The sequence below is a fragment of the Eulemur rufifrons genome, chromosome 11 (assembly GCF_041146395.1).
Source record: "Eulemur rufifrons isolate Redbay chromosome 11, OSU_ERuf_1, whole genome shotgun sequence".
Classification (NCBI taxonomy): Eukaryota; Metazoa; Chordata; class Mammalia; order Primates; family Lemuridae; genus Eulemur; species Eulemur rufifrons.
In genome coordinates, this window is record NC_090993.1 from 5,847,019 (window position 1) to 5,873,840 (window position 26,822).

The 26,822-nt window shown below is 41.0% G+C and overlaps 1 protein-coding gene across 2 annotated transcripts in view; it reads left to right on the plus strand.

Annotated features, from left to right (window-relative positions):
* Positions 1–26,822, plus strand: part of PLD5 (phospholipase D family member 5) — a 198,300-nt gene that overhangs the window by 117,311 nt on the left and 54,167 nt on the right. For both annotated transcript variants that reach the window (XM_069484645.1, XM_069484646.1), the window contains 2 exons: positions 6,275–6,386; positions 20,841–20,968. In XM_069484645.1, the coding sequence (XP_069340746.1) occupies positions 6,275–6,386; positions 20,841–20,968 (240 nt within the window). The remainder of the gene's footprint in view (positions 1–6,274; positions 6,387–20,840; positions 20,969–26,822) is intronic.

The window sequence follows — 26,822 nt, forward strand, 5'->3', positions numbered from 1 at the left end:
ACCTTTTTAACATTTGCAAACTGAATCGAAATATCATCTTTGTTATTGATAAAAAAAATCTTGTGCCTACCATTTCTGGATTATCTACTAAATTCCCTTATCTATTTGTCCATTCTGATGCCTCTACCATATTAATATGATGACTATGACTTTATAGTATTTTTTAATAATACTGAAGGCACTTACGGCTATAAATTTCTCTCTGACACCAGATATTGCTTCACTTTGTGGTTTTGCTGTAAGGCACTCATCTATTCATAGCTTTCTAGAGAAAGCTTAAATTTACTATTCTTTTCTCCTTTGGTGTAAGGATAATCTAAGAGGGAGTTTTTAAATTTCTAAGCAGATAAGGCTTTGTTTCATGAATTACACCTCAGTGATCTGTTACTCATTTTATCAGGTTATGATCAGAGAATGAAGCCTATAGAATATTCCATTATAACTTTTGTTCAGGCTTTTTTAATAGCAGCTACAGGACATATTTTCATAGATGTTTACAAACAAAAATTGTTTTAAGGGGATTTGCTAATATAAAATGAGAAATATATAAAAATGCATAATATAATCAAGTTGATTGATAATATTTAATTTTCATATATCCTCATTTGCTTTCTATTAGATCTGCCCAAATTTGAAAAATGTATTTTGAAGTATTAGATTGTGATAGTGTATTAATTACATTTCTGTTCATTTTTGCTTTATGTATTTAGCTGCTATGCTGTTTGGTGTATCTCGGATTATAGCTGTCATAGCTCCACAAATTGTGCCATTACATAATAACGGCATGGCTTACTTTTTCCCATCTAGTACGTTTAAGCCCTCCCCCATTTTTAGTTTAATTTTTACTGAGATTGTTTATCTGGTTGGTTGTAGGTCAGCATTTCTCATCTTGTTTTTTATCATCATCTTACTTAGGATCCTTTTTAGATTTTTTTTTTCTTAATCCTGCCCCTCCCATGAAATTTTAATATACTATAACAGATATACTATATATGTGCTGTATGTGTATGTGTATTAGTCATAAAAAGTATAACATTATTTGAGCTCCCCCACCAAGAACCATTCTCAGCCCCTTGGCAATGTCACCCCCATTGAGAATGCATGTAATAGATTCTTGGTAGACCTTTTACAATGTGTCTTTTCTGTTTCAAAAATCCATATTTGACAAGCATATTAAACACATACACATCTTGTATTGTTCCTCACTATTTTCTTTTCCCCTTCATTTTTTTTTTTTTTTTATGGTGTTCAGTGTTATGTACTATTCAGTTAAAGTCCTTTCTTGAACATCTTCCTCATATGGGTGATGTAGGCAATATGGTCTCTAAATCTGTATGTATCAGCAAATATTTCTTTCACCCTGGCAGATAGCATCCTTGAGTGGGTAAAGGATTCTTTGACTTCAGTCTTTGTCTCCTATAGTCCGTAGCCACCATGTCCTTGCAGACGGTTAGTTCCATACCAGTCTGTCTGCTCCGTTTTTCTTGATGGGTTACTTTTTTCATTTTTTGGCCAAACTTTGTCTTTTTCCCTGATGTTCAATAATTTTATAGAATGTGCCTAGATGTGTCTTTCAACATGAAATTTGCCTCCATCTTCCGGATATCTTTTCAACTTGTAGATTTAGGTCTTTCCTCAACATGGATGATTTTTTTCTATTATTTTCAAACTTACTCTCTTTTGCTTCTTTTCTTCTTCCAGTACTTCTATCAGCCACATGTTATAGCTCCTCAATTTATCTATCAACCTTTCCCCTAATTCCCTTTATGCATTCTCTGTGTGTGCGTGTGTGTGTGTGCATGTATGTGTATGTGTATTGTGTGCTTTGAGATATTTCTTCCATTTTGTCTTCAGGCCACTAATTCAGGCCTCAACAATGGCCATACTGTTCTTTAATTACTCCTGTAAGTTAGTTGTAAAATCATAGAATATTAGCAGCAGCCACACGTGACCATCCTTGAGTGCTCATGCTGTGTTTTAGCCCCAGTTCCTGTCTTCTCCAGAAGCCTGTATCAGCAGGTGCCCATGGTGTTCAAGCATCTTCTCTCTTTGGTTGGGTCCCCTTGAATGTGTTGATATTTGACTTTGTCGGACTATAGGTGGTTTATTCCTTTCACGAGAAGGAAGGCAAAGACTAGAGGTGCAGCATTAGATGGTTTACCAGTTCCCCTTTGAGGCAACCAAAGAATTTCTCCCCCCTCAATACCTCACACTCCCAGCGCCAGGTTCACGGGAGTAGCCGTGGTTCCTGCCTCACCTTTTAAAGAACGGGCAGCTCTGGGACACTCTCGGGGGGCCAAGCATTGTCCTGCGGGGACCTGGACTCCCCAGCACCTGACTCTGCTGCACTTCAGCCCAGCACTGCTTGGCTTGTTAGAGTTGCATAGACCCTGGCTGAGGATGGAAGGAGTGGGAGAGACTTGGGAGTAACTTTCTTTCCAGGATACCCCTTCCTTTTCCAATTCCACGTAACAAAATAGTCATGGGGAGAGACCTGTGCTGGATCAAGAAGAGAGATGTGTGTTCCAGGCCTGACTTTGCCACTAGCAAGCTGTGTGGCCACCAGCACGTCACTCGATCTTCTTGTGCCTCAGTGTCCTCATTTATAAAATGAGGAGATTGGTGCATTATTGATCTCTAAGGTATCTTCCAGCTATGACCTTCTCAGTCTGTAGGAAATCTCAATATCCTGAAGGTACCTGTTATGATGAGGAGTAAAATTCAGTGGTTTTCCAGTGTGTTCTGTGGAGCCCTGGGAGCGTGGGGGCAGATTCTGTACAGGAGGGAAGGAAGGAACTGGAGGAGATGTTTAGCTTAAGTTTTCATGTGAACAAAGAGTTCAACTACTAAAATGAGTTTGAAAACCACCGCCACATCCTACATAATGCCCAGAATTAAGTTCATCCAGCATGATTTTTCTTTTGGTTTCTCTTTAGTATTTTTGCTTATTTCCTTCATATGATATGTGGGCATTTCATCCTCTCTGCCTGTTGTTTTGAGTCAACAGAAGCAAGCAGTATTTATAATCCCCAGTACCAGAATATGAATATAACACCCCAAAATATGCCTCTTTGGCATATGGATTATTTTGAGCGAAAGGCACTTGAGAACCAGCAGATGCAGGAAAAGTTCTTTACCGCTCTCTCATTGCCTAAAAATGGAGCATAAATTTCCCCTTTTGTAAAGGAAATTTCTATTTATAAAGGAAATTTCTATTAGTAAAAGGCATCTTTATACTAGGAAAAGAGCAACTCCTGGAGGCAACTTTTCCCACTTGAAAGACTCTTAGCTACATGATAAGACAGCCCTTAATTTCCATACAGTTTCTCCCTTTACCTTCCTCACCCAGAAGCTCCAAACCCATTTTCCTCTGTTTACCCTGAGATCTGATATAAACCTCAATCATCCGGCCACCTCCCTGAGTCTCATTTCTTTGTAGAGCTCCCTTGTTTGCGTGTAATTAAAACTTTGGTTTTTCTCCTGTTAGTTTTTTATCAGTTTGATTTATGGGCCCCCAGCCAATGAACCTAGCAGGTTAGAGAAACAGGTTTATTTCCTTTCCTGCAAAATCAAAAGGGCTTCATGCATTCAACGGCCTCTTCAAAGTCGCAACGGAACTGAGCTGAGTCCCTATCCTGGGGTACAGCTTCCTGCACAGGACTGTACTGTCCATCATAAGGTTTTCGCAGACTTCATTAAAAATTGGCTTAAAGTAGGTCAGCATTCCTGAGACACTATCTTTGAGATGACTTATTTAAGTTTGAAATATTGGCTAATGTTTTGCACCAGAAAGGGCAAGGTTTTAAATTGCTGATGTTTAAAAGCCGGGGGGGGGGGGGGGGGGGGGGCTTTTTGCTATTTCTTCATTTAAAAAATAATGAGAGAATTTAACCCAGAAAGCACTAGACCTTACTGCAGGACTTGGCATAAAATAGGTGTTTAATGTCTTTGGAAATTACTACATTTTGACTCTCTTAATGAAAATGACTGGATGGGGAGATAACACGCTGAACATGAGAGATTTCATAGAAATTCCACCTCAAGCCCGGGTACGGAAATTCTACCTGAGCCTACGTTCATTACAGCGAGCACTATGATTAAAAATTTTAGGATTCCTTGGCGTAGGCAATGGACACATACTAAAAGTAAAAATAAGCTTTATTTAATGACAATCTGCCAGTATCTATAGATTTCAGAGTTTCTATTTTCATTCATGTTTTGAGAGTTCTGGTCTTCTTTGTCTTAAAGCTCACAAAAATAATACAGCGGGAATCAATTTAAGGCACAAAGCCAGAAACACAGATAGGTTAAGATGTTCTCTTATATTTCATTTGGGCTAAATATATTCTGTTAACTAAGACGAAAAATAAATGCATTTGTTTAAAAATGCTGGCCCACTAACTGGGGGTGGGGGGTCTCCCGAAACACACAAAGTATTTCTCTGTCTAAAAGGGAAAAATATAAACAGCGAATGAATATGTGATGACCACCAGTCTTGACTCTAGAGATCTGGGCTGTGCAGACATCACGAGACCTTCGGCAGAGTATGACAAGGGTACAGTGGACTTCCTGGAGGAGTACCACAGCTGGCAAGGAAGGTCGTGTTGGTGTTAACTCTGGGGAAGAACCTCAAAGCCCTCAGCCTCTCACCATCCAAGCCTTCATCTCTTCATAGTAACTTTAAAATTGAGATAGATGCTGTGATAGAGACACCGAAATCAATAAATCAGCACCCGTTTTTTTCTTTCCTGTCCTTATCTCTGTCTTTCTGTATGTCTCTCTCTTTCTCTCTCCCACCCTTTCTCCTCCTTCCTCTTTTTTAAAGAAGCAGTTTATACCTGTCCAATGCACTCACTCAACCTGCTGCACAGAATACCTGGTTTGTGGGGAGGCTGCCTCCAGCTTGGGGGGTGCAGAGAAATTTGGTTATTTTCGATGAGCTCCACTTCGGGCCACCTCTATTCCTCCACAGTTAAATGAAAAGGAGCCTCCCTGCATGACATGGGGTGTAGCCTCTACTCCACCCTCCAGCACCCAGGGGTTATGGGACGCTGGCTGTGCTGACCAGCTCCAGGCTAGAGCCCTGCTGGATTGTGCCAGACATTCCTTCCTGCTGTCAGCTGTCACCCACGCATGGGGACACTGGCTCCCCGGACCTAACGCTCCAAAACTTTCAGGTCTTGATCTTCCATTTCACTCTTTTCTCAGGCTCAATTGCAGGAATCACTGCTCAGCATCCACATTTATTTGTACCATTCTCTCTTCCTTTTCACCAAACCCTTTCCATATAATCATTATCCACAGTCCATTCTTATCAAAGCAGGATGAGACTTTGCCACTTGGGGGCCATCAGGGCCAACGTCTTATTGTCTGTCTGGCCAATGAAGGCATTTAAGTTTGTGGCCCAATAGCAAAAAAACTGAAAAATCAGTAAAAGACTATTTCCCTTTTATGATAAGGAGAGGGAGTCTATCAAAACACACAAGGGAAAATAAACAGGGCAATGCTGTAATCCAATTACCTGAGATAATGCAATGACTAAAGACCCACCATTATTCAGTCTCCCTGAGATTAAAACTTATTGTAAAAATTATAGGCTTTTGAAAATCTTACGAGGAAAGCCTTTATTTTTGATTTTGTTCTTCTTTCAGTTATTTTTAGGCAGAACATTAATTGAATTCAGTACAATAAATTTAAACAATAGGATGAATGCATACAAGTCACTGATCGGTAGCTGTGATTTTCTTCGGAATAGCTGATACTTAAAGGATACTTACTGAGTATTAACGCCTCCAATCTCACAAAAACCTTTGGAAGTAAATATTAATATTATCTACCTTTTGCAGAGACAGAAACTGGAGATTAGTGAGGTTAAGAAACATAGTTTGTAAACTGGAAAGCCGGCTGAACTCCAGGTCTCTCTGGGCTACAACTACCAACTGTTTAACCTTTGCTGTTGCCTCTTTTGTGTTTAGATAACTGCAGATGTAAAAAGTGAACGAAGGGTAGATTGCAATGAAATTATTACTGCAACAATTGTTTAATTGCACAGTACTGAAAAAGACACAATGGAATCTGTGTTTGTGCTACTACCCTATTTATATAAACTCTTTTGAAAGAATTTCATTAATCTTCCATGAATACCAATTGTTGAAGTGCTTGCCTTTTAAAATTTGAATGAATAGTTTTAATTTTTAATGAGCTCATTTATACCTATTTAAAATAGCCAACGTGTAGGTTTTCTGATTTCCTTATCTCTGAATCTTTCTTCCAGGGTCAACGTCTTTTTGAAAAGTTGCTCCAACTGACTTCGCAAGATATTGAAATCAAGCTAGTGAGTGATGTAACAGCTGATTCAAAGGTATTAGAAGCCTTGAAATTAAAGGGTAAGGCCAAGGTTGATATGCTACTCTACCACTGGGTATTCTGTTAAGATACTTTTAATTTCACTTAACATATAATTTCTTTATAATCAATACATTTTGCTTAGTACACTTCTTATTTCTCCTTTGAAAAATAGCCTGATTAAAGCTTTTAAATGAGAAAACTAATTAGTCAATACCACTGGGATTTTTTTAATAGTGTTATTGCATATAGATTTATGCAAAATAATCGACTGGCTAGTAAATAATAATTAACTAGAAAGAAGAATCTTTTCCTCTCTGAACACTTCAATGATGTGATTAAAGAGCCACTTCTCATCTGAATAAACACTGGATCTCTGCTTTTCTCTTGCCCACCAAATGAAAATCCTCTTCATGCTGTATATTTTTTAAAATAATATAGTCAGAGGCCGGGCGCGGTGGCTCACGCCTGTAATCCTAACATTCTGGGAGGCCGAGGCGGGTGGATCGCTCGAGGTCAGGAGTTCAAGACCAGCCTGAGCAAGAGCGAGACCCCGTCTCTACTAAAAATAGAAAGAAATTATCTGGCCAACTAAAATATATATAGAAAAAATTAGCCAGGCATGGTGGTGCATGCCTGTCGTCCCAGCTACTCGGGAGGCTGAGGCAGTAGGATCACTTAAGCCCAGGAGTTTGAGGTTGCTGTGAGCTAGGCTGACGCCATGGCACTCACTCTAGCCCGGGCAACAAAGCGAGACTTTGTCTCAAAAAAAAAAAAATAATATAGTCAGGTCTAGAAGTCTAGTTCCACAGGAGATCACCATTTCTATAGCCATTTGCAATTTGTCTCACAATCTCATTAAGGCTGAAAATAATTCTCAAATAACTTTATTATGTTGTAGTCTTCTTTAACTGAAATGAACTCTCACCTCCATATAGTTTTTACTGACTTGTAAAAATTGTTACCTGGAATTTACTGTCCAAACTCTAAGCCCCTTAAAAGAATTTGCACACTTGAGTTGGTGAAATGTTGGAGCTGCCACATGTCCTGGGGAGAGGAAGGGGCATTGGCCTCAGTGGGTCTTGTGTTTCACCTGAAGCCATCATTGTATCTCACATTTGTGCTGTTTAAACATACTGTGAGTTTTTGCTTGTCTTCTTCCCCATATTTTAAAGTGACAATATACCTTCCAAAAATGGAACAGACTACAAAACAAATAAATGAGCCCACATAGCCTTTCCTCCTAAAGGAGAAAAGTTGGACGTGATAAAGTATATTGAAAGTTGTAAACATATAGAAGACATGAGTTTGGCCATGCACATGTACCTATCATCATGCATATTTTTTTTCTATGCATAGGAAAATAAAGAAAATTTACAAGATATTGGTATGTCTAAAAAACTGCAGTATACTACAGCACAGCATAATATTTTTGACAAACTCGATGTTATCTGTTCAATAAATTGACAGATACATCATGGGTTAGAAATGTATTATTACCTTTTCTATTTTAAAAAAAAAAAAAAAACGTGAAACTAGATTCCCACTATCGGAGAATTTGTTGGCCAACACCTTTTTTAGGAATGGATGACTTTTGGTTGACTGAGGGTGCCCATATTTGCAGGTGATTTTTCTCATGGAGTCTATCAGCATCTCCTTTGGGTTTGATTATCCTGGAAGGATAAAAAGCAGTTGAGTTAGGAAAGGAGTGAGGGAGCCTGAGAGTTCTTCCTTCTTGGCTACACATACACGAATCTCTTCCTTGCCGTAGCCCGTGCAAATCTTGTAAACTCAACCAAAAGTCAAAACTGGGGGATATTAGGGTACCAGGCTTTCTTAGGAACTGATAAATATTTGGCTCCCTAAATAGGGAATAGATATTAACAGATTTATAGACAAAGCCCTGTTCCCCTCCTCTGAGCTCCCTCAGCCCCCAGGGCTTCCTTCTCTCTGAGCATTGACCACGCTGTAATGCACACTTCTACTTCTAAACTTTAACCTCAGTGAGGGCAAGTTGGAGACTTGATGCCTGGCACCTGTAGTCAATAAATAAATGTTTGTTGACTAAACAGCAGGAGCTCTGGGATTTGAAGCATTACATAGAGCACGTTCCAAATTTTCCGGATTTCAGATAGAGTCTCGGTTTTTATAACATTATTCTATTTTTCTGTGGAAGAGACTAGGCAATGTGGCAAGTTGCTAAATATAAAATCAGGAGATTTAGAAGAGCTGGACAATTTTGTCTGACTTGGTTAAGACAAGGGTGGTGAAGGGATAACTTTCTTTGCACTAAGAGAGCTGTGCTAAAAAGGAATTTCCCTGTATTTAAAACTTCTGATGGTTCTCAAATGTTATGTTAATTAGTAAATGCTGGTGCAAGCATTTTGAAAGTATGGAATGCCATAGAAATGCTAATTTTCATGGAAATTTACATAATGCCTTTTTCCTAATAGAAAATAGCATTTGAAAATGGCACTGAAAATGGCAATGAAGGGTTGATATAATTCAAAGTATGTTGGTTTGTGTTTCTGTTCCTTTAATAAGCTCCTGTGGCGATCAGAGGTAGGAATGTTATTTTGAATATTCTTTTATACATGGTCATTTGCCCAGTTGGAGGATGGGGTCGGGAGTGGTACTTAGAAGAGCATGTGTGCTTTGCTGAGGTGTTCTAAGTTCTTCATTCATCCATATGGCTAATTAACCCAAACTTAGGCAGAGGCAGTAAGTGATTTACTTCTCGACAGAAAGTTAAGACTATTAATGTTTGACTATCCCTCTGGTCTTTTTTTGCTGACTCTTTTTCAGCTCTCTTTGAAAGAGAGTTTGATGGTGTCTTAGTCTGCTTTGTGCTGCAATAGCAGAATATCTGGGACTGGATAATTTATAAAGAACAGAAATTTATTTCTCACAGTTCTGGGGGCTGGGAATTCCAAGATCAAGGCGCCGGCGTTTGGTGAGAGCCTTCTTGTCGCTTCATTCCATGGCAGAAGGCAGAAGGGCAAAAGAAAGAACCAACTCCCTCCATCAAGCCCTTTATAAAGTGTGAGCTAAAATAAAATCCTAAGCCCTCCACTGACTGAACGGACCCCCTCTTGGCCAATGGGACCCCAGAGAAACCTTAAAACTGAGTTCCCAGCCGTGATGGGATGGGATGTCAGACACGCCTCATTATACCCCCTCCCTTGCTAACAGCCATCAGGCTTTTTTCTTTAAGGGCTAAACATAAACCAATCTTACGATCTATTCCTCCCTATTTGCAGTTTCGGGACTACAACTAACCAACATTTGTTACAAACCACCAACCGTGCAGTAGTTTTAACCAGTCTACAAAGCACGTGCAAAGAGGGTTTTCATGTCCTTGCTTCACCTTTTGACATAAGAGGACCGCCATTTCTGAACACAGACCCCATAAAAGGGCATAAAGCTCGATTGTGCAGGCACATGTTTCTCCTTTCATAAATATTCACAACTCCTATAGCTTGTTAAATATGTATATTTGACCATACTGCTCAGCATAAATTCTTCATCCTGTTGTCCCGGCCTCAAAGCACGTGTTCCTGGCTTCTGGCCAAATCTCTTGCTTCCCAGCCTGTTGGCATGGCCACCCACAGGCTGCAGCTCTTTATGAGAAATAAAGCTCTCCTTTCCAACTTTATGACCTCGTCATTTTCTTCAGTTAACAGAATATACCTAATCCCATTCACAATGGAGGAGCCCCGTGGTCTAATCACCTCTTCAGGGCCCCACCTATTAATACTATCATGTTGGTCATTTAGTTTTAACACCTGAATTTTGGAGGGGACATATTCAAACCATAGCAGAGGAATTGTAGAGATACATGATTTTGTAGAATTATTAAAGAAAATGATAAATTATGGTTCCTCTTGAGCAAAGGGCACATGCAAAGTAACTCTAAACAAAATGTAAAATAATAAGTATAAAATAACTGCATAATATTGATAAGTATATAATGGTATGAAACCAAAGACAATAGTTCAATGTGTGGTTTAACAATAGTTATACCAACTTGATAAAAAGCAGCAAGACCAGAGGTGCTGTGAGTCATGGTGGGCTTTGTGCCAGTGGATGGTCATAACTTTGGTGGAGACAGGACTCAGCTGGGATGGATTTAGTAGAGGCAGGACTCAGTTGGAATGGGATTTTGTGGAGGTGGGACTCAGCTGAGATGGGATTTCATGGAGGCGAGACTCAGCCGGGATGGGATTTTCTGGAGATGGGACTCAATTGGGATGGGATTTGTGGGGGCAGGACTCAGCTGGGATGGGATCCTGCTGCAGCCACCAACCCCTTATTCTCCAGGTCCATAACCCTCAGGTTGCCACAGCAGCTATTCAGAGTTAGGTTCACCATGATTATGTACAAAGTTGTACACTGCAGCACAGTTCCTAGAATTAAAAAGTGTAAACAAAGGAACATCTACATGAGGGAATACCAATTGTCCTCCAAAAATCATGTTGAGCGGGAACAGCCACCAACGTGGGGAAAAAAATGTTCAGATGATATTGCTAAGTGAAAAGCAGTAATCTACAAAATAGAAGCTGCTGTGCTGTTTCATTTTTGTGCAAATATAATCTAATTTTATGTACATGAAAAGATCTACTTTAAAGTATTAATAGGGGTTATCCTAAAGTGATGAGATTACATTGATTTTGCTTTGTTCTCTGTGTGTGTGTGTGTGTGTGTGTTTATATGCATTTGTAGTATCTTTTCCATGCAAGTGTAGGATGTAGATGAAAAGCTCAAATTATGCAGTTGGGAATATGGCCCTGGCTTTGACACTTGTGTGACCTCTGTGAGTTATTTAACTTCTGGAAACCTCAGTCTCCTGATTTCTATAATAGGCTATATTATTTCTATAGTAGTAGCTACTGCATAGGGTCATTCTGAAGATTAATGAGCTAATCCATAGAAAGTATTTATTTTTTTTTTTTTGTTTTTTTTTTTTTGTTTTTTTTTTTTTTGGAGACAGAGTCTCACTCTGTTGCCCGGGCTAGAGTGAGTGCCGTGGCGTCAGCCTTAGCTCACAGCAACCTCAAACTCCTGGGCTTAAGCGATCCTACTGCCTCAGCCTCCCGAGTAGCTGGGACTACAGGCATGCGCCACCATGCCCGGCTAATTTTTTGTATATATATATTTTAGTTGTCCATATAATTTCTTTCTATTTTTAGTAGAGACGGGGTCTCACTCTTGCTCAGGCTGGTCTCGAACTCCTGACCTCGAGCGATCCACCCGCCTCGGCCTCCCAGAGTGCTAGGATTACAGGCGTGAGCCACCGCGCCCGGCCCATAGAAAGTATTTAACACAGTACCTGGCACATAACAGGTTCTTTAAAACGTTTTGCAAAAATACTTGAGCATGTTTTTTAAAGGAGGAAATGCTGTGAAGAAAGGAAGGAAAGAGGGAGGAAGGAAGCAGTGGAATATTTAGTTCATTCCATAAATGCTGCCTTAAGGTATGCCCTGGCAGTAGACTCTACATGGTGAGGGGCCACGGTGCCAGGCACCACTAGGACCAAAACAGATTCCCTGGTTTAGCAAGTCTGTACTTGGGGCATGTGGCCTAAAGAACAAATTCCCATCCCTACCTTCTATTCTCCCAAGGAAATCCCCCTCACTTCCATCCTAAAGGGCTTCTCAGCTGAAAATGCCAACACTTATAAATATTGCATGAGAATGAGTTAAAACTGCCAATGGAGACTCAATCTTTCATGTGGTTCTGAGGAGGAGGTGTGCAGAGACAGGGTCCAACCCATCCCGACAGGCTTGAGAATGGGTCTGTGCTTCCCCATGAAGCCAAACTTCTGCTTTCCCCAGGGAGCCTGCGCCACTGAAATCCCCACACGCTGTGCAGAACAGGCAGGCTCTTGATTTCAGGCTGTGACAGTCAACAAAGAGGCTGATGAATGAATCTAATTATTGACAAAGCAAAGCTGATGAGAAGGCAAATGCCAGGCTTTGAAACTGTAGTCTATGCTGCTGTGTTCCCTTAAGCAAATTTCCTATAATTATGCCTGAGTAAAGATTGTTCATGCCTCAGTTTGCGGAAGGTGTCAGTGAAAGAGTAGCACCTTTACTCTGATTTTATGTTTCCTTAAATGCAAATTATGCTTATCTTTTAACATTCTCTAAAAGCCTTCTTTTTTTTTTTTGTTTCTTTTTTCTAACTCACATAAGTCAATATTGTAGTGGTTCAAGTTTGAAAACCGGGAGTGTCTTATATATTATTGGAGAAACAACAGCATGGTAATTGACTTGGAACAATTTCTGAGGCTCCTAGAATAATCAGTATTGACAAAACTTGTTCCTAAGCTGAGTGGAGTTTTACATGATTTAGTTTAAGATTGTAAAATAACTCAATAGCATTTTAGAGGTAATATGGAGCTGATTAAGGTTCTGAGTTCCATTTGAATTTGTGAGTTTGGTATTCATCTTATTCTAACTTGGAAATTCAGCTGGGACTTTACTTTCTGATTGGTTATTACTGAGACCACACTTGGGAAAAGGTGTCTTTGTCTAGGACTGCTCATGACTCAGAAGTTTATATACACTCAACAGATAATCATTGACCACCTACTGAGGCATCATGAGAAATTGAAGTCATGACCCCTGAAATCTCAGAACAATGGCGAGCTATGCTGAATTTTCGGTAGTGCATTCTTCAAAAAGAAGTACCACTCTCTCCCCATGCCTTATTTCCTAATAGCAGGTGGAAATCACACCCTGGCTATACCTGCCCTCTCCATCCTCTCTAAACTCATGCCTCTGCAGGAGACTTCTATGTATTCGCACTCGTTTAAAGCCAGCACTTGGCTGGGTCCATCTGTTCGCCCTAGCTCAAGTAGTCAGTGAATTTTTAAATAATAAATTTCTATCAGTATCTAATCTGCATCATGTATTCTACAACTTAATTAGACACTGCTTTGTTTTGTCTCCCACTTGCCCCCGTGTGTGTCACCTGTCCCCATGAGCAGGAGCTAAGTCTTGCTGGATCACCTTTGCCATAGCGTGAGTACTCTGGAGCAGCTTAAGTGCCTGGTGCTGAGGCTCTTCCGCAGGAACACATCGTCGCATTAAACCGCAGCTTAGGCAGAGGCAAATGAAAAGTATCCTCTCACTTCCCCTGCTGCCACAAAGGGTGACTCACGTGGACATTTTCTTTACCCCAAGATATTCCCTGCCCAACCATAGGCTGACCCACCATAGCAGGTAATATATGCATATATTTCGTTAAATGGAAATCACATTTATTCTGAATTTATTGTGAGACTTGAGAAAGGTCCAGGAACTTTGGAAGCCTTAAGGAAGAGAGAAGAGCTGTTGCTATGCCTTCTAAATCATATGATGACTGGGAAATGGAAATATCTGCTGCTATTCAAAACAGTCATAGTTTAAGGGACTGATATATTAGTTTTCCAATCCAAGAAGTACATGGGAGGTGAATAGCCCTGGTATTACAATGTTTCTGATAAAAAAGCAAAAGCTCCATGGAATGTTTAACAGAATAGTATTAGGATGTGCTGATACTGAGTCCTTCTAGCCAGAGATGTCTCAGGCAAAGCAAGCAGTCCCAAGAGCTCTGACATGGGCACCCTGACTTCATGGGCAGCAGAGAGATCTCTATGTGTCAAAGACCCAAGATAGACATAAACTAGCTCAAAAAGAGCTCCCCAAGCTCCATGTCCCTCTTCCATCATCTCTTGGTTGAATTGAATTGAATTCTCTGCTATGTACATAGAGCTACCAGTGCTCAATACATATTTACTGACTTGAGTTTCCAGACGAGACTGGATTTTTATCGCTCCTAAGCTGCGAGTGGGCTCCTCTGGTAATGCACATCTCCTGAATTATGCATAGGTATTTCTTGCCCTCTGGTGCATTTCTAAGCTCTTCCCACCGTGTGCCCTCTATCTCCATAGCTGCAGTTAAACCCGCTTCATTTTATTTTCCTTTAAGGAGAAACTGAGAATGGCATGTGTGTCTCTGGATTCCAGGAAGGAGTTGTACACCCTCTAGGCCCTTTCTTCTCTGACCACTTCCCAAACCTCCCCCTCCCCGCCTCCTCAGCTCAGCCTTTACACTCCTAAGTCACAGCAGGCCCCGGCATATGTGTGAAGTGTGTGCCAGTCCACCATTTGTGGCACAGCAAGCTGTCTGTTTGGCAGCCCCAGATGCCGCCTTTCCTCGTTTTTTACCGTTTGAGGACTCTGTTTAGTTCTTCAGATAAAATTGCCTGAGAAGCCATTTTTGTTACATTTATGTTCATTCCTTGCTGTGGCAAAGAAGTGGGGAAGGAGCTTTTAAGGGACTAAAGAGAGAGGTGAGACACAGACTCTCTGGTCGTGAAAACCTGCCTACAGATGTCAATAGATGGGATATGTATTCAACTATCAACTTGCTATAAAATTTTCGAACTAGGGGTAATAAAATGATTTACCAAAAGTTCTTTTACTTATCAAAATATTCACCAAAACAATAAAACATATCTTCAATATATATAAGGCTCAAATAGCCTTATCATTCAACTTTTATGCTTGCTCATGTTTCAGGGATTGATGTTTTAAAATATCAGGATTCTGTGACTTCAAAAGTTTTATTTCCCCAGAGAATTCAATCCCTCAGATGTTGGTTTCCTACACAAAATGCTTCCAACTACTAATTTTCTCTCCGAAGTTCATCTCTTTTTTCCCAAACTTCCCATTCTTGTAGTTAGATCACAGAAACTCCCCAATGGGATAGTAGCATGTCTTGAACACCTCTCCATAGTACCGTGTAGGTGGATTTGTCACTATCCAAAGAGGACCGCCAGCCCCCCTTCTAACAAGGGGCATATTCTCAGCCCTTTGTCCAACTGCAAGATGCCACTGCAGCCAACGATCAGGAAAGCTGGGCCGAAGGCACAATGGAGGTGGAGTATTTGTGAAGTGCAGGAAGGGAGTGTAGCAAGTATTTCTTGCTACAAATCCTGAGCCCTTGAATTTGAAGAGTTGCTGGCATTAGATGCTTTATTATTTTCAGGATTCTGTGTTGTCACAATCAGACATTTCTTTTGTGATCATACCTGGACATGCCTAGTATTTCTTCACTAACAAAGGACCTGGCAGAGAGCTTTTCTCCTGAATGTGAAATGTGCCAGTCTGTGTCCAGTCGGGAGGTAGAAACCACGTGGCAACTTAAACTAAGGGAAATTTAATATAAAGAACTACTTATCTCTGATTTAAAAGTGACTCTAAGAAAAGTCTGCATGTTACCCTAGGGGTAAGGGCGTACCCAAGGCGAGGGTTGTTTACCCACTGCCTGTCTCTGTGAAAGGAACAAGAACAACAGCTTTTCAGTATTCTGGGTTCTTTTTTATTTTTAATTGGGACATTAGAGCTGTCAACTTGAAAGTTCAGGCAGTTGTGAGGTAAATTCTTTCTTGGCAGGTTTCAACCCAGAGGACGATTTAAGTTGTGATTACAGTTTTCTAACAAAAAGGTTAGAAATGGAAGAATTCTGAAGTTGAAAAAGGAATGGCCCCCAGAACATAGGTACGGGTTAGCTTAGCCAAGCCTTTCCCTCTCGCTACCGATGGTGAACCCATATTTTTAGAAGCAGGTGATTTTTCCCCCCTGCGGGGTATTGTATCTTCATGATAGAACAGTTTATGAAAACTATTAGAAAACTATTTTGTTGTAGAACAAAAGATTTCCCATGGTACATAACCTCTCTTTGAATCTCTTGATAGTATTTACATTTTACCAGCTTCTATAAGCCTTGTAAGTTTTTCTTTTTTTCAAAAGCAAAATTAATTCCTGCTGGACACTGGGGAGAAACCACTTATATTCTTGACTAACTAGACAGACTTTGATATAAAAGACAGTTACATAAAACTTTCGGCCAAATGAGAAACTTGTGAAAATAGATATAGAATTCAGTCTGTTTTTCAGGGTAGGTCATAGTAGTTTCTGGCAGCTCTTGGATTAGACTGGAAGCCCTCAAAAGCATTTCTTTGAACCTGCTGCCTAGTCTGTGCAGGCTGCTGTAACAAAATAACAAAGATGACGTAGCTTATAAACAACCGACATTTCTTCCTTACAGTTCTGGAGGCTGGGAAGTCCAAGATCAAGGTGCTGGCAGATTCTATGTCTGGTGAAGACCCACTTTCTGGTTCATAGACAGCTGTCTTCTCTCTGTGTCCTCATGTGGGGGAAGGGATTAGGGGTCTCTCTCTCAGGGGTTTTCTATGTGGACACTGATCCCATTCGTGAGTGCTCTGTACCTCTCGTGAACGCCAGCGTTCAGACCATGGGATCCTATGCATATGTGAGCTGAAAGTCAGGATTTTGCAACATGGAAGCTCAGTTTAAATACTTCTTCCATGCAAATCAGTTAACAGGGAGGCAGGAGGGGTTTTGTGAAGAATTTGCTCCCACTCTCTGCACTGGTAACCACAAGGGAAATTGGACTAAAATTTTATCCCAGGTAAAGCGTATTGTTGACAACATGCCTATCTGCAACAGGTGTGACAAGGATCTCTGGGCAAGCATAGCCCTTCCTTGAGAGAAAGTATTAATAGGAACACCAACAGCATGGCAGGTTCCTATCTAGCTTCCTACGTGATCCTGGCATGAAGCTTTTCCTCGTGTTAGAGAACCTGCTTCTCTTAAGGTGTCTCCATTTTCCTTCATGACATACTCACACGTGCTTTCTCTCCCGCTCCCCTCAGTCCTGATGCTCTCACCTTCTTCCTGCCATTCTCTTCCTTTCCACGGCCTGGGAGCAGTTCCCATTCCGAATGTCTGAGTTTCTCAGGCTGAATGAAGACTTAGGGACCTTATTAGGTTACGCACGTTTGTTTCCTGCTGGGTACAGAGCACCAGCATTAATCAAGAAGAATTTAATTTTAAAAAACTGAAGACTTTCTTCTGGTTCTATTACCTGATTGATTTGCTATGCACTTATTAAGTGAGTTGTTTTATTTCTTGGTAACTTAAGAAGGAAAACCATGTCTGAAGGTGGTTCATGCATTCAACAGGTATTTATTGAATGTCTCTCGGTGTGGCCAAGTGAGAACACTGTTGTTGCTCTCATGAGGCTTATAACCCAGCAGGGAAGACAAATGCTAAATAAGAAACGACTGTGAGATGAGTGGTTACAAAAGGGAACTGCACAGAGATTCACATTCATGAGCACTTTGCTCATGCAGGTGCCTCAATCTATTAACTTCTTCAGAGCTCACGGCAGCTTTGCAACCTAGGTCCTCTCTTATTTCATTCCCATGTCATCAAGGAGAAAACCGTGGCACAGGAAGCTAAATGACTTGCTCAAGGACACTCAGCTACGAAGTGGCAGATGCAGAATTTAAACCAGGAAGTCTGACTTCAAACCCTTAAGTTTACACCAGAGACTAATTAAAGTTGCCTGCCATAGAATTTTTCTTTTGGAGCCTTCCTCTCAACCTTCCTCTTCCTCCTTGCATTCTGTCTCTCCCTTTCCATCCCCAGTTGGGTTTATCAGTGGAAATGGGGGCTGAGAAAGGACCAAACCAGAGAAGGCATCAGGGACTGTCTGGTGCTGGCATGTCTAGGAAGGTGAGCACATGCCTCTCTGTGCCACCAAGAATCAGGAAAACCTGAGTGGACCCGTGAGTCCCCAGCAGATGGCATCTCCAGGTGCTAGGTCAGGCCACCAAGTCCTCTCCCTGTATTCCCACTTCCTGCTCTGTCATCTGCCTCCCCAGTGACTGGACTTGGCTCCCGTGTCCCACTCAGCTCCGTGATTCCTGGTGACACCTGTACCTACCTCTTTACCTTGTCCTTGTCTCATGTGTGGTCTAACTTTTACCCATTAAAGAAGTTCAATGTCATTGTCCTTGCCCTGCAGCAAGGGCTTGGCAGGAGTGATGAGATCTGATGGCCATTGGTTGTGTTGGAAACATGTTGGACCCTAAGACTGAAGAAGTGCTGGCAAGAGCTCAGGAGTCCTAGAGTCATTGAATACAAGCTTGGCTATAATGGACATTGAAAAGAAACCATCCTTCTTCCCCTCCTCTGAGTTCTGCGATAACTTGATAAATCAAGAAACGAATTCCTATCTCATTTGGAATGGAAGACAACATTGCAACATTTTTTTTTCCGGAAAAGGAAGAATAAATGTTGAATAAATGTTAAAATTATTGGTTCTCAGAGGAAAGAACAAGTGTGTTAACATTTGGGAGTTTTGTTTAAGTCATGTTAGTAAGTCCTGTCTAACTGTGTGATTTTTCCTTTTGTTATGAATTTGGCTTGGAACAGAATCATCTTTAAAGTTTAATTTAACCGTACCTCCAACATAGAAAAAATTGTTCTTGACTGGGCATGGTGGCTCACACCCTGTAATCCTAGCACTCTGGGAGGCCAAGGCAGGAGGATCACTCCAGGTCAGGAGTTCGAGACCAGCCTGAGCAAGAGCGAGACCTCGTCTCTACTAAAAATAGAAAGAAATGATTTGGACAGCTAAAAATATATATAGAAAAAAATTAGCCGGGCATGGTGGCACATGCCTGTAGTCCCAGCTATTCGGGAGGCTGAGGCAGGAGGATTGCTTGAGCCCAGGAGTTTGAGGTTGCTGTGAGCTAGGCTGATGCCACAGCACTCTAGTCCAGGCAACAGAGTGAGACTCTGTCTCAAAAAATAAAATAAAATAAAATAAAATAAAATAACAAAAACGATATGTTGAAGACTTAACCCCCAGTACTGCAGAACGTGATCTTATTTGGAAATAGGGCCGTGGCAGATGTAATTAGTTAAGATGAGGTCATTCTGTAGCAGGTGGTCCCTTAATCCAACATGAGTAGCATCCTGGTAAGAAGAGAAAACAGAGACGTGAGGAAAAGACACCACGTGACAACGGAGGCAGAGGTTGGAGGGCTACAAGACAGGGAACACGAGACATTGACGGCCAGCACCGGAGGAGGCAAGGAAAGATTCTCCGCTATGGGTTTCAGAGGAAGTGTGACCCTGTCGACACCTTGATTTTGGACTTCTAACCTCCAGAACTGAGAGAGTTTTAAGTTTCTTCTAAGTCACCCTGTTTGTGGGCCTTTGTCATGGCAGCCCTAGAGAACTAATAAATACAGTCTCTAATGCCAAATGCGGCTGTTCATCCACTTGGGAGCACCAGCAGCTGCCCCTCTGGGACTCACCACACCTCCATGCAGATTCGGGTCTCTCCATAATTGCCATGGTAACTACCCTCTTTGGACATTCAGATTCTGCGATACCCAGCGATTCCTCCTCTGGGATCAACACGTGGCCCTAACTTCTAGCATAAAGAAACTCTCCACCCTCAGAGAAGATCTTCCCGGGTGCTCACTTCCCCCCAGAGCCTCTGTAAACCCCACAGCCTCTCTTTCCATCCTCCTCCACCAGGAGCCCAGATTCATGGTTCGCATCGTAATCCCAGGAAATAGGGGTTAAGTGCATGGTGTTAATCACTCCCCCTCCGTTCTAATACCCTAAAATGTATCCTTCTGTACACAATGTGGTGTATTCCTCTGATAATGAAGAATCTGACAGTGAAGATACCACTGGAATATATTATCTCCATTAATAATGAGTTTCTGAAGACAGAATAGCTTAGTTTATTAAATATAGTTATGTTCTTTTAAAGAGAATGGACCTTTAGCAGAAATTTATTTAAATGGGCTTGCATTGAATGAATTGTCTGCTACTTTTGAGAGGCTGTGATTACATTTGAGGCAGCAATACACAAAGGCTTGACAGGGGATCCCACCACACGAAGCTTAAAACCATAGGTCAAATGCAGCTCTTCGGATGTGTTTTTGGTATTGACCATAGTCCGTGTGACCCAGTTAACCATTCAAGGTTGCATTTCAGTAAAGCTTGAATAATCATTGCTAAAAATTTGCTAAGATTCAGACTACCAGAAAAGGCGAAGAAGAGACGAAATCCAAACATAATAATAAAGGTGGAAAATGAAGCAATAAAGACAAACGAAAGGGTAAAAGGATGAAATAATGTATAGAAAGCATAAGAAGGCCAATTGCTTGTTGAGGAGAGCTGTAAGACTACACAAGACTGATCCTTTTATTAATTGCAAAATTGTATTAAAATTATTCCGAAAGAAAAAGAAAGGAGTATGGTGTCCCTATCTCACCATTCAGATGGTCAGTGAGAGAGCCAGGGTTTTGCTACAGATCTGTGATTTGAGACGCCACAGTCTTGTCACTGTGAACAGAGTCTTCCCTGCATGTCCATAGGAAAAGTCTTTCTTTTTCATTTTCTTTTTCTTGTAGTCTTTTTTTTTTATGGGGTGTGGAGGTGGACAGAGTAGCACTGTGGGTACCTTTTCTGCACCAAACTAATGTAAATATTTGGCTTCCCTGAACGTCAGTTGTGACAAATGGCAAACCCTTTGTCCCACTGCTGGTAGGTGACTGATAGCCAGTGCAGGGCCTTGAGGCAGAGGCTGACCGGGATCTCCTTGAACTCCTAGGAGCTGAGGTGACGTACATGAACATGACCGCCTACAACAAGGGCCGGCTGCAGTCCTCCTTCTGGATTGTGGACAAACAGCACGTCTATATCGGCAGTGCCGGCTTGGACTGGCAGTCCCTGGGACAGGTAACCTTTCCACATTATCTAAACTCAGAGTTCTGTCAGCATCCAAACGACCGCCTTCATAAAGCGCTCAGCCACCTCTACTGTGGATGAGGGAACTAAAACTTACAGGATTTATTATTTTTAATTGTGTGGTTTTAAGAAGTTTACCTTCATTTCTTGTGGAGTGATAAACCTTTCATGGTCAGAATCATCTTACCAAAAAAAAAACAAAAAAAAAGAAAAGAAAAAGCTGCAACAAAATCTTCAATGCTTTTGTAATTCATCTGCTGCCTCCAGATTCTTTAAAGCAGGTTGGTCTATAATTTATGTTACCCAGACCTAAATTTTCAGGATGATATCACATAATTTATGAGACAGAGGAAAACAAAGAATTTCAGTATAGGATAGCGTGTTTTAGGATAGTCATCATTTGAGTTATTTCTTTAGTAAATCTTAAGATGAAGATGTTATCATCTTTCTGTTTGCAAATGATTAACTTCATGTATCTTGAAAATACATGAAGACAATCTTTTAACTTTCATATATTTGTTTGTGCCAAAAGCAATCTGCAGAGGATTACAAAATCTCCATCTTGCCATTGGTCAACCAGTGGCGGGAAATTTCTGGTCCCTGGGTGCTCCGGCAGCCTGGCCAATCGGTTGTGCATGCTCCAGGGCTCATCAGCACTCCGTTCTAACTGAGCTCTTGACATTAAGGTCACTGAGCTCACCGAGTGAGTTACGCTGCGCTTCCATTTATCTCTTATGGGAAAGAAGGCATTGATGTGCAGCAACATCTCCCACTGTAACTTGTAGAGAAGGACAACACTGTGTTAGATGAAATCTGAAAGACGGTAGCATCGTATTCATAATGTTAACGTCATGCATTTAACCATTTACCTCCCAATTTCCACTTTTTTTTTTTTTCTTCTTTAACTGCTACCTTCCAGGCACACTTACTTCATCTATTTTTTCCTCTTTTATGGTGAGGCAGGTCAAAGTGCTCAGGGTAAAAGAAATACACAAGAAATACACAGGGGAAACTAAAATTCTAAACATCCAATTGTTTCCCTCTCCACTGAATAGATGGTGTAGAGCAAAAGTAAAACTTAACCCAAGGTGGTTTTTTTCTCATTTGGTATTTAAAGGGTAGTCAAATCCAGTCTCAAGGGTCAAATGCTTGTTGTTGCTAATAAGACAGTCTCTCTCCCCAGCAAAGAGGGGGAACCAGTAAAAGAAAATCCCATGATTCTTTGGGGATAAGGATACCATCAATGATCGAGAAAACCTTTTTTATTCTATATTTGCTCCGGAACGTAGAAAGTGCTATCTATAGATTGAAAAATGATCATGAACAAAATAACAACAGTAATAGTAGCAATAACTAGCATACATTAAATGCCAGGTGCTATTCTAAGCCATTTAAATTATTTATTTCAGACCTCACAGTGGTCCCATGAGGCAAATACTATTATTATCTCCATTTGATGGATAAGTAGACTTGAGCCCAGAGTTGAGTTTCAATGTTGACTCTTTAAAGCTTGCACCTTCTAATATTAATTTTGATATGAAAAATACAAATTTTGACTCTGTATGTCTCATGTCTGATGGCTTTTCAAATACACATACAAAAAATATTTATTACAACAACTTTGACTGACTTCAGAAACAAGAAGTGTGGCAATAATAGGATAAAACCTCATGTAAGTATTTAGGAGAAACTAGTCTAACTTATGGAAATATCTCAGTTCATTCTTTGCTCTTTTTGCACTCGTAAAGAGTTCATCAGTAGATATCTTCTACCCAGTAGTTTTCAGCTGGATCTCATAGTAAACATGTAAAATTGGTTCTATAGCAATATTGATTATATGTAAATTCTGCTAAGTGTTTTGTTCACTTGAGCAATAATTTGCTTTCTTTTTAAGAAAATGCACTTCCCCACCACCAAATTTTATTTATGTTATTACTAACTGATATTAATTGATAGGGTCTAAAGTTTTGTGAATTCCATCTAAATGAGGTTTGAATGATTGAGGTTTTGTGACATTTTTCTCCAAATTTAGGAGCAAGTTGTACTTATTTCCTTCATTTCTTGCTAATCCTTTCCTTAGACAGACACGCTACATGTATTCAAGTGTTGGTTTCTCTGCTTGAAAACTATTCCTTTCTGTTTGCTTTTTGTTGTTGTTTGATTTGTAGAAAAATAGGTTGATCTTTTAAATGTTCATTCTTCACTTAGTCATTTGGATGTTATTTTTTTAATGGATCCTTGCTGTGAAATGTGACACTTCCCCCACTATAAACATGGTAAATTCGGAGTAAGCATAAGCTGCAAGTTATTTCCTGTTATTCAAATGACGAATCGAAGCCCTCTTCTGCTGTCTTTGCTTGTACCTGCCCAAATGTTAGCTGGTTTCCCCACTACTATAGGGAAGACGAGAGTTGTCCACAAGTCAGAGGAAGAAGTGGGGAACACCAGGACCCATTTCTCTGCTTCCCAACCAGTTAAGCTTCTTTCCTAAGAGCCAGTCAGCTCGTTATGAGTCATTGAACCTCATTCTCAGTAGAAATTGGAGAATTGAAACCTCTTGATTGTGCCATAGCATGGAGTTGGTCCCTGTAGATCTGTCTAGCCAAGCCACACACGAGAATAATAAACAGAGTGGATTTTTTTAGGTCTCTCCCCTTATGCTCGAATATATCAACAAAGTTTTACTTTTAAAAACCTACTACTCCTTAAGTATGGAGTATGTGTAATAGAGGAATTTAAAAATAAACTTATTTTATGATTCATGGTAAATTCATGAATAGGGAAACCATGAAAAAGCACTAACCACTCCAAACATTCTCTTAAAGAGAAGACAAGTGAAGAGTCATATTCACCAGCTAATCAATGAAAACTGTCTTTGGGGGAGGGTAACCTGGGGTTGGTGGAGAAAAGGCAGAAGGCTTGAATAAAACACATACATTGGTGGGAAACATTTAAATCATCAGTGATTTCAAGCCATATGGGACTTCCCATATGGTCTGTTTTTGTAGAAATCTGCATTCCTCTGTTGGTTGTAAATTTAATAGTAAGTTAAAATTTCTGGGGGTCAGGGAATTGGGACAAAGTAGAGGGAAGAAATGTTTACCAATAGGCTATTATTTGTGTACCAGACACTGTGCTAGATTCTCTGGACAACTTGCTGCAGCTTCCCCATCAGCACTTGCTGCTTCACCTTGCACTTAATGTTATGGAGATGGCTTCTTTCCTTAAACCTCATGAACCAATGTCTGGTAGCTTCCAACTTTTCTCCTGCAACTTCCTCACCTGTCTCAGCCTTCATAGAATTGAAGCGAGGTAAGGCCTTGCTCTGGATTAGGCTTTGGCTTACAGGGGAGTATGTGACTGGTTTGATCTTCTATCCAGACCACTAAAACTTTCTCCATATCAGTCATGGGCTGCTTCGCTCTCTTATCATTCATGTGTTCACGGGAGTAGCGCTTTTAATTTCCTTAAAGAACTTTTCCTTTGTATTCACATCTACCTAACTCTTTGGTGCAAGAGGCCTGGCTTTTGGCCTGTTTTGGCATTCAACATGCCTTCCTCACTAAATTTTCTCATTTCTAGCTTTCGATTTAAAGCGAGAAATATGCAACTCTTCCTTTCACTTGAACACTTAGAGGCCATTCTAGGGTTATTATTTGGCCTGATTTTAATATTGTACATCACAGGTAATAAGGAGACCCAGTGGGTTGTGGGGAAGCAGGCATTTGATGGAGCAGTCAGAACACGCAACATTTATCCGCTAAGTTTGCCGTCTCATACGAACGCAGTTTGTAGCATCTCAAATCTCAATTACAGTAGTAACATCACACAGATCGCTGATCACAGACACCGTAACAAACAATAATAATGAAAATGTTTGAAATACTGTGAGGATTACCAAAATGTGTCGCAGAGACACAAGGTGAGCACATGCAGTTAGAAAAATGGTGCCAATAGACTTGCTTGACGCCGGTTGCCACGAACCTTCAATATGTAAAAATTGCAACATCTGTAAAGCAAAGCACACTAAAATGGATCAGGTGCTCCTCCAGAATTCCTGGCTGCAGGGAGTCCTGTGGGAAGAAAGAGAAACCCCCACAGGCTCTCCACACGGGGGTCTGGATCTGTCAGTCTCGAGAGCTCCTAAAAACACCACGGAGGGGACGAAAAATGCAGCTCTAACAAAGCAGACAGAAACGAGCCCATGTGTGAAGCTAAGAGAAAGGCGCACAGCGGTCTTCAAACCACAGGGCTCTGGAGGCGTGACGCTGGAATAGGAGGCATGACGCTGGAAGGAAACCGTGAAAATCATGTTTTAGACAAAGTTACACTAATAATTCTCTGAACAGATCCTCTTAAATGAACAATGAGCAATTAGCCTGGAGTGGAAGATGGGATTCAATCGGTTCATTGGTCACAAGAATGTGGCAACTCTGGAGAGCGGAGATTTTTTAAATGTGTATTTTAATATAGTTAGAACAAAGAGGAATAGGCCTATCTAAACTCTGCTGATGTGTATTTTAATCTTAGTCTGCCTTTACTGTGACAAGGACTGAAAGGTCATGCAAACAGGCCAGCTCTGGGGGTGCATGAGCCCGATGGTGACACGATGCTGATGATCAAATCGTGTGGCCACCCCAGCTGGGGCAACACAGTGGCTTCTGAATAGCAACCTGCCCAGACATTCTCTTGCAACCCAGGTGGGGAGAACAAACTGACCAGCCAACCCCGGGTCGGCTTGTTATCTAGAATGACTGATGCATTTAATTTTGAACTGGAAATTCCATCAGAGAATGACCAAGTGCAGTGTAGTATTTTCCAAGGTGTGTTTTATGAAATGCTATTTCAGTGAGATCATCACGGCCATTCCCTGAGAAAGGGACTCTTACATTGCCTAAGATTGGGACACTATCGGTTTAATTTAAATGGGCTTTTTCACCTCAGGACTTCTCAGAGCCTTTAATATGCTAATGTGCTTTGTGAATCCCTAAGAAGGTGGAGAATGGGCGCAGCATTCATCAAACCTGGTTAACCATGAAATACTTTGCATGGTTAATTTTACAGGTCAAGTGCTCCTTGAAGCCTACTTTTTCCCACAAATGCTGATCTGAGCCAGTCCCTCCCTGTTCGCAGAGGCAAACATTGTGGCAGAAGTGGGGGTGTGGGGTGGGGGGCGCTGGGTCACGTCCCATCATCATCCCTGTACGTCAGCGTCAGGACCGTCAGGTTTCAGAACTCTCGGCTTGATGCTCTTTTCACAACATGCATGTGATTGCAAAGCTGGTAATTACAGGATTCTGTCTCCTTAGCAACAAAACAACTGGACAATTGGCAGGCCAGGGCTTGGTCTCATGTGACAAAGATAATCAAAAGATATTTATTGCATATTGACTATATTCAGAGGACTGCACTAATGATGGCAGAGGGTCTGAAAAAAAATGACAAAAGCCCAGGAAAATTTACAGTCCAGTTTGAAAAACAAAATCTTCAAGCTCTCTTTAAAGTGAACATGACCATCCAAGATAGGTACCCAGTAGAACTGGTAACAAGATTTGGAGGACCCAATGCAAAATGAAAAGGCGGGGGCCTCTTGTTAAAAAAAAAATCCAAGAATTTCAAGATGGTGGTAGCAGAGCATAAAGGCATGGATGGCGTCTTTCTGAGTGCGGGGTCCTGGGCCACCACACAGGTCACGTGTCATGAAGCCGGTGCTGGTGCTAAATGTGGTGTCGGCAATAAGTGCTTTGGGACTTGGGAAGAGGAAAATCCCCACAGACTAAAGAGTGGGAGTCACAGTGAGAAGATGGAATTTGAACTGAGTCTAAAATGATGAGTGAGCTGGGCG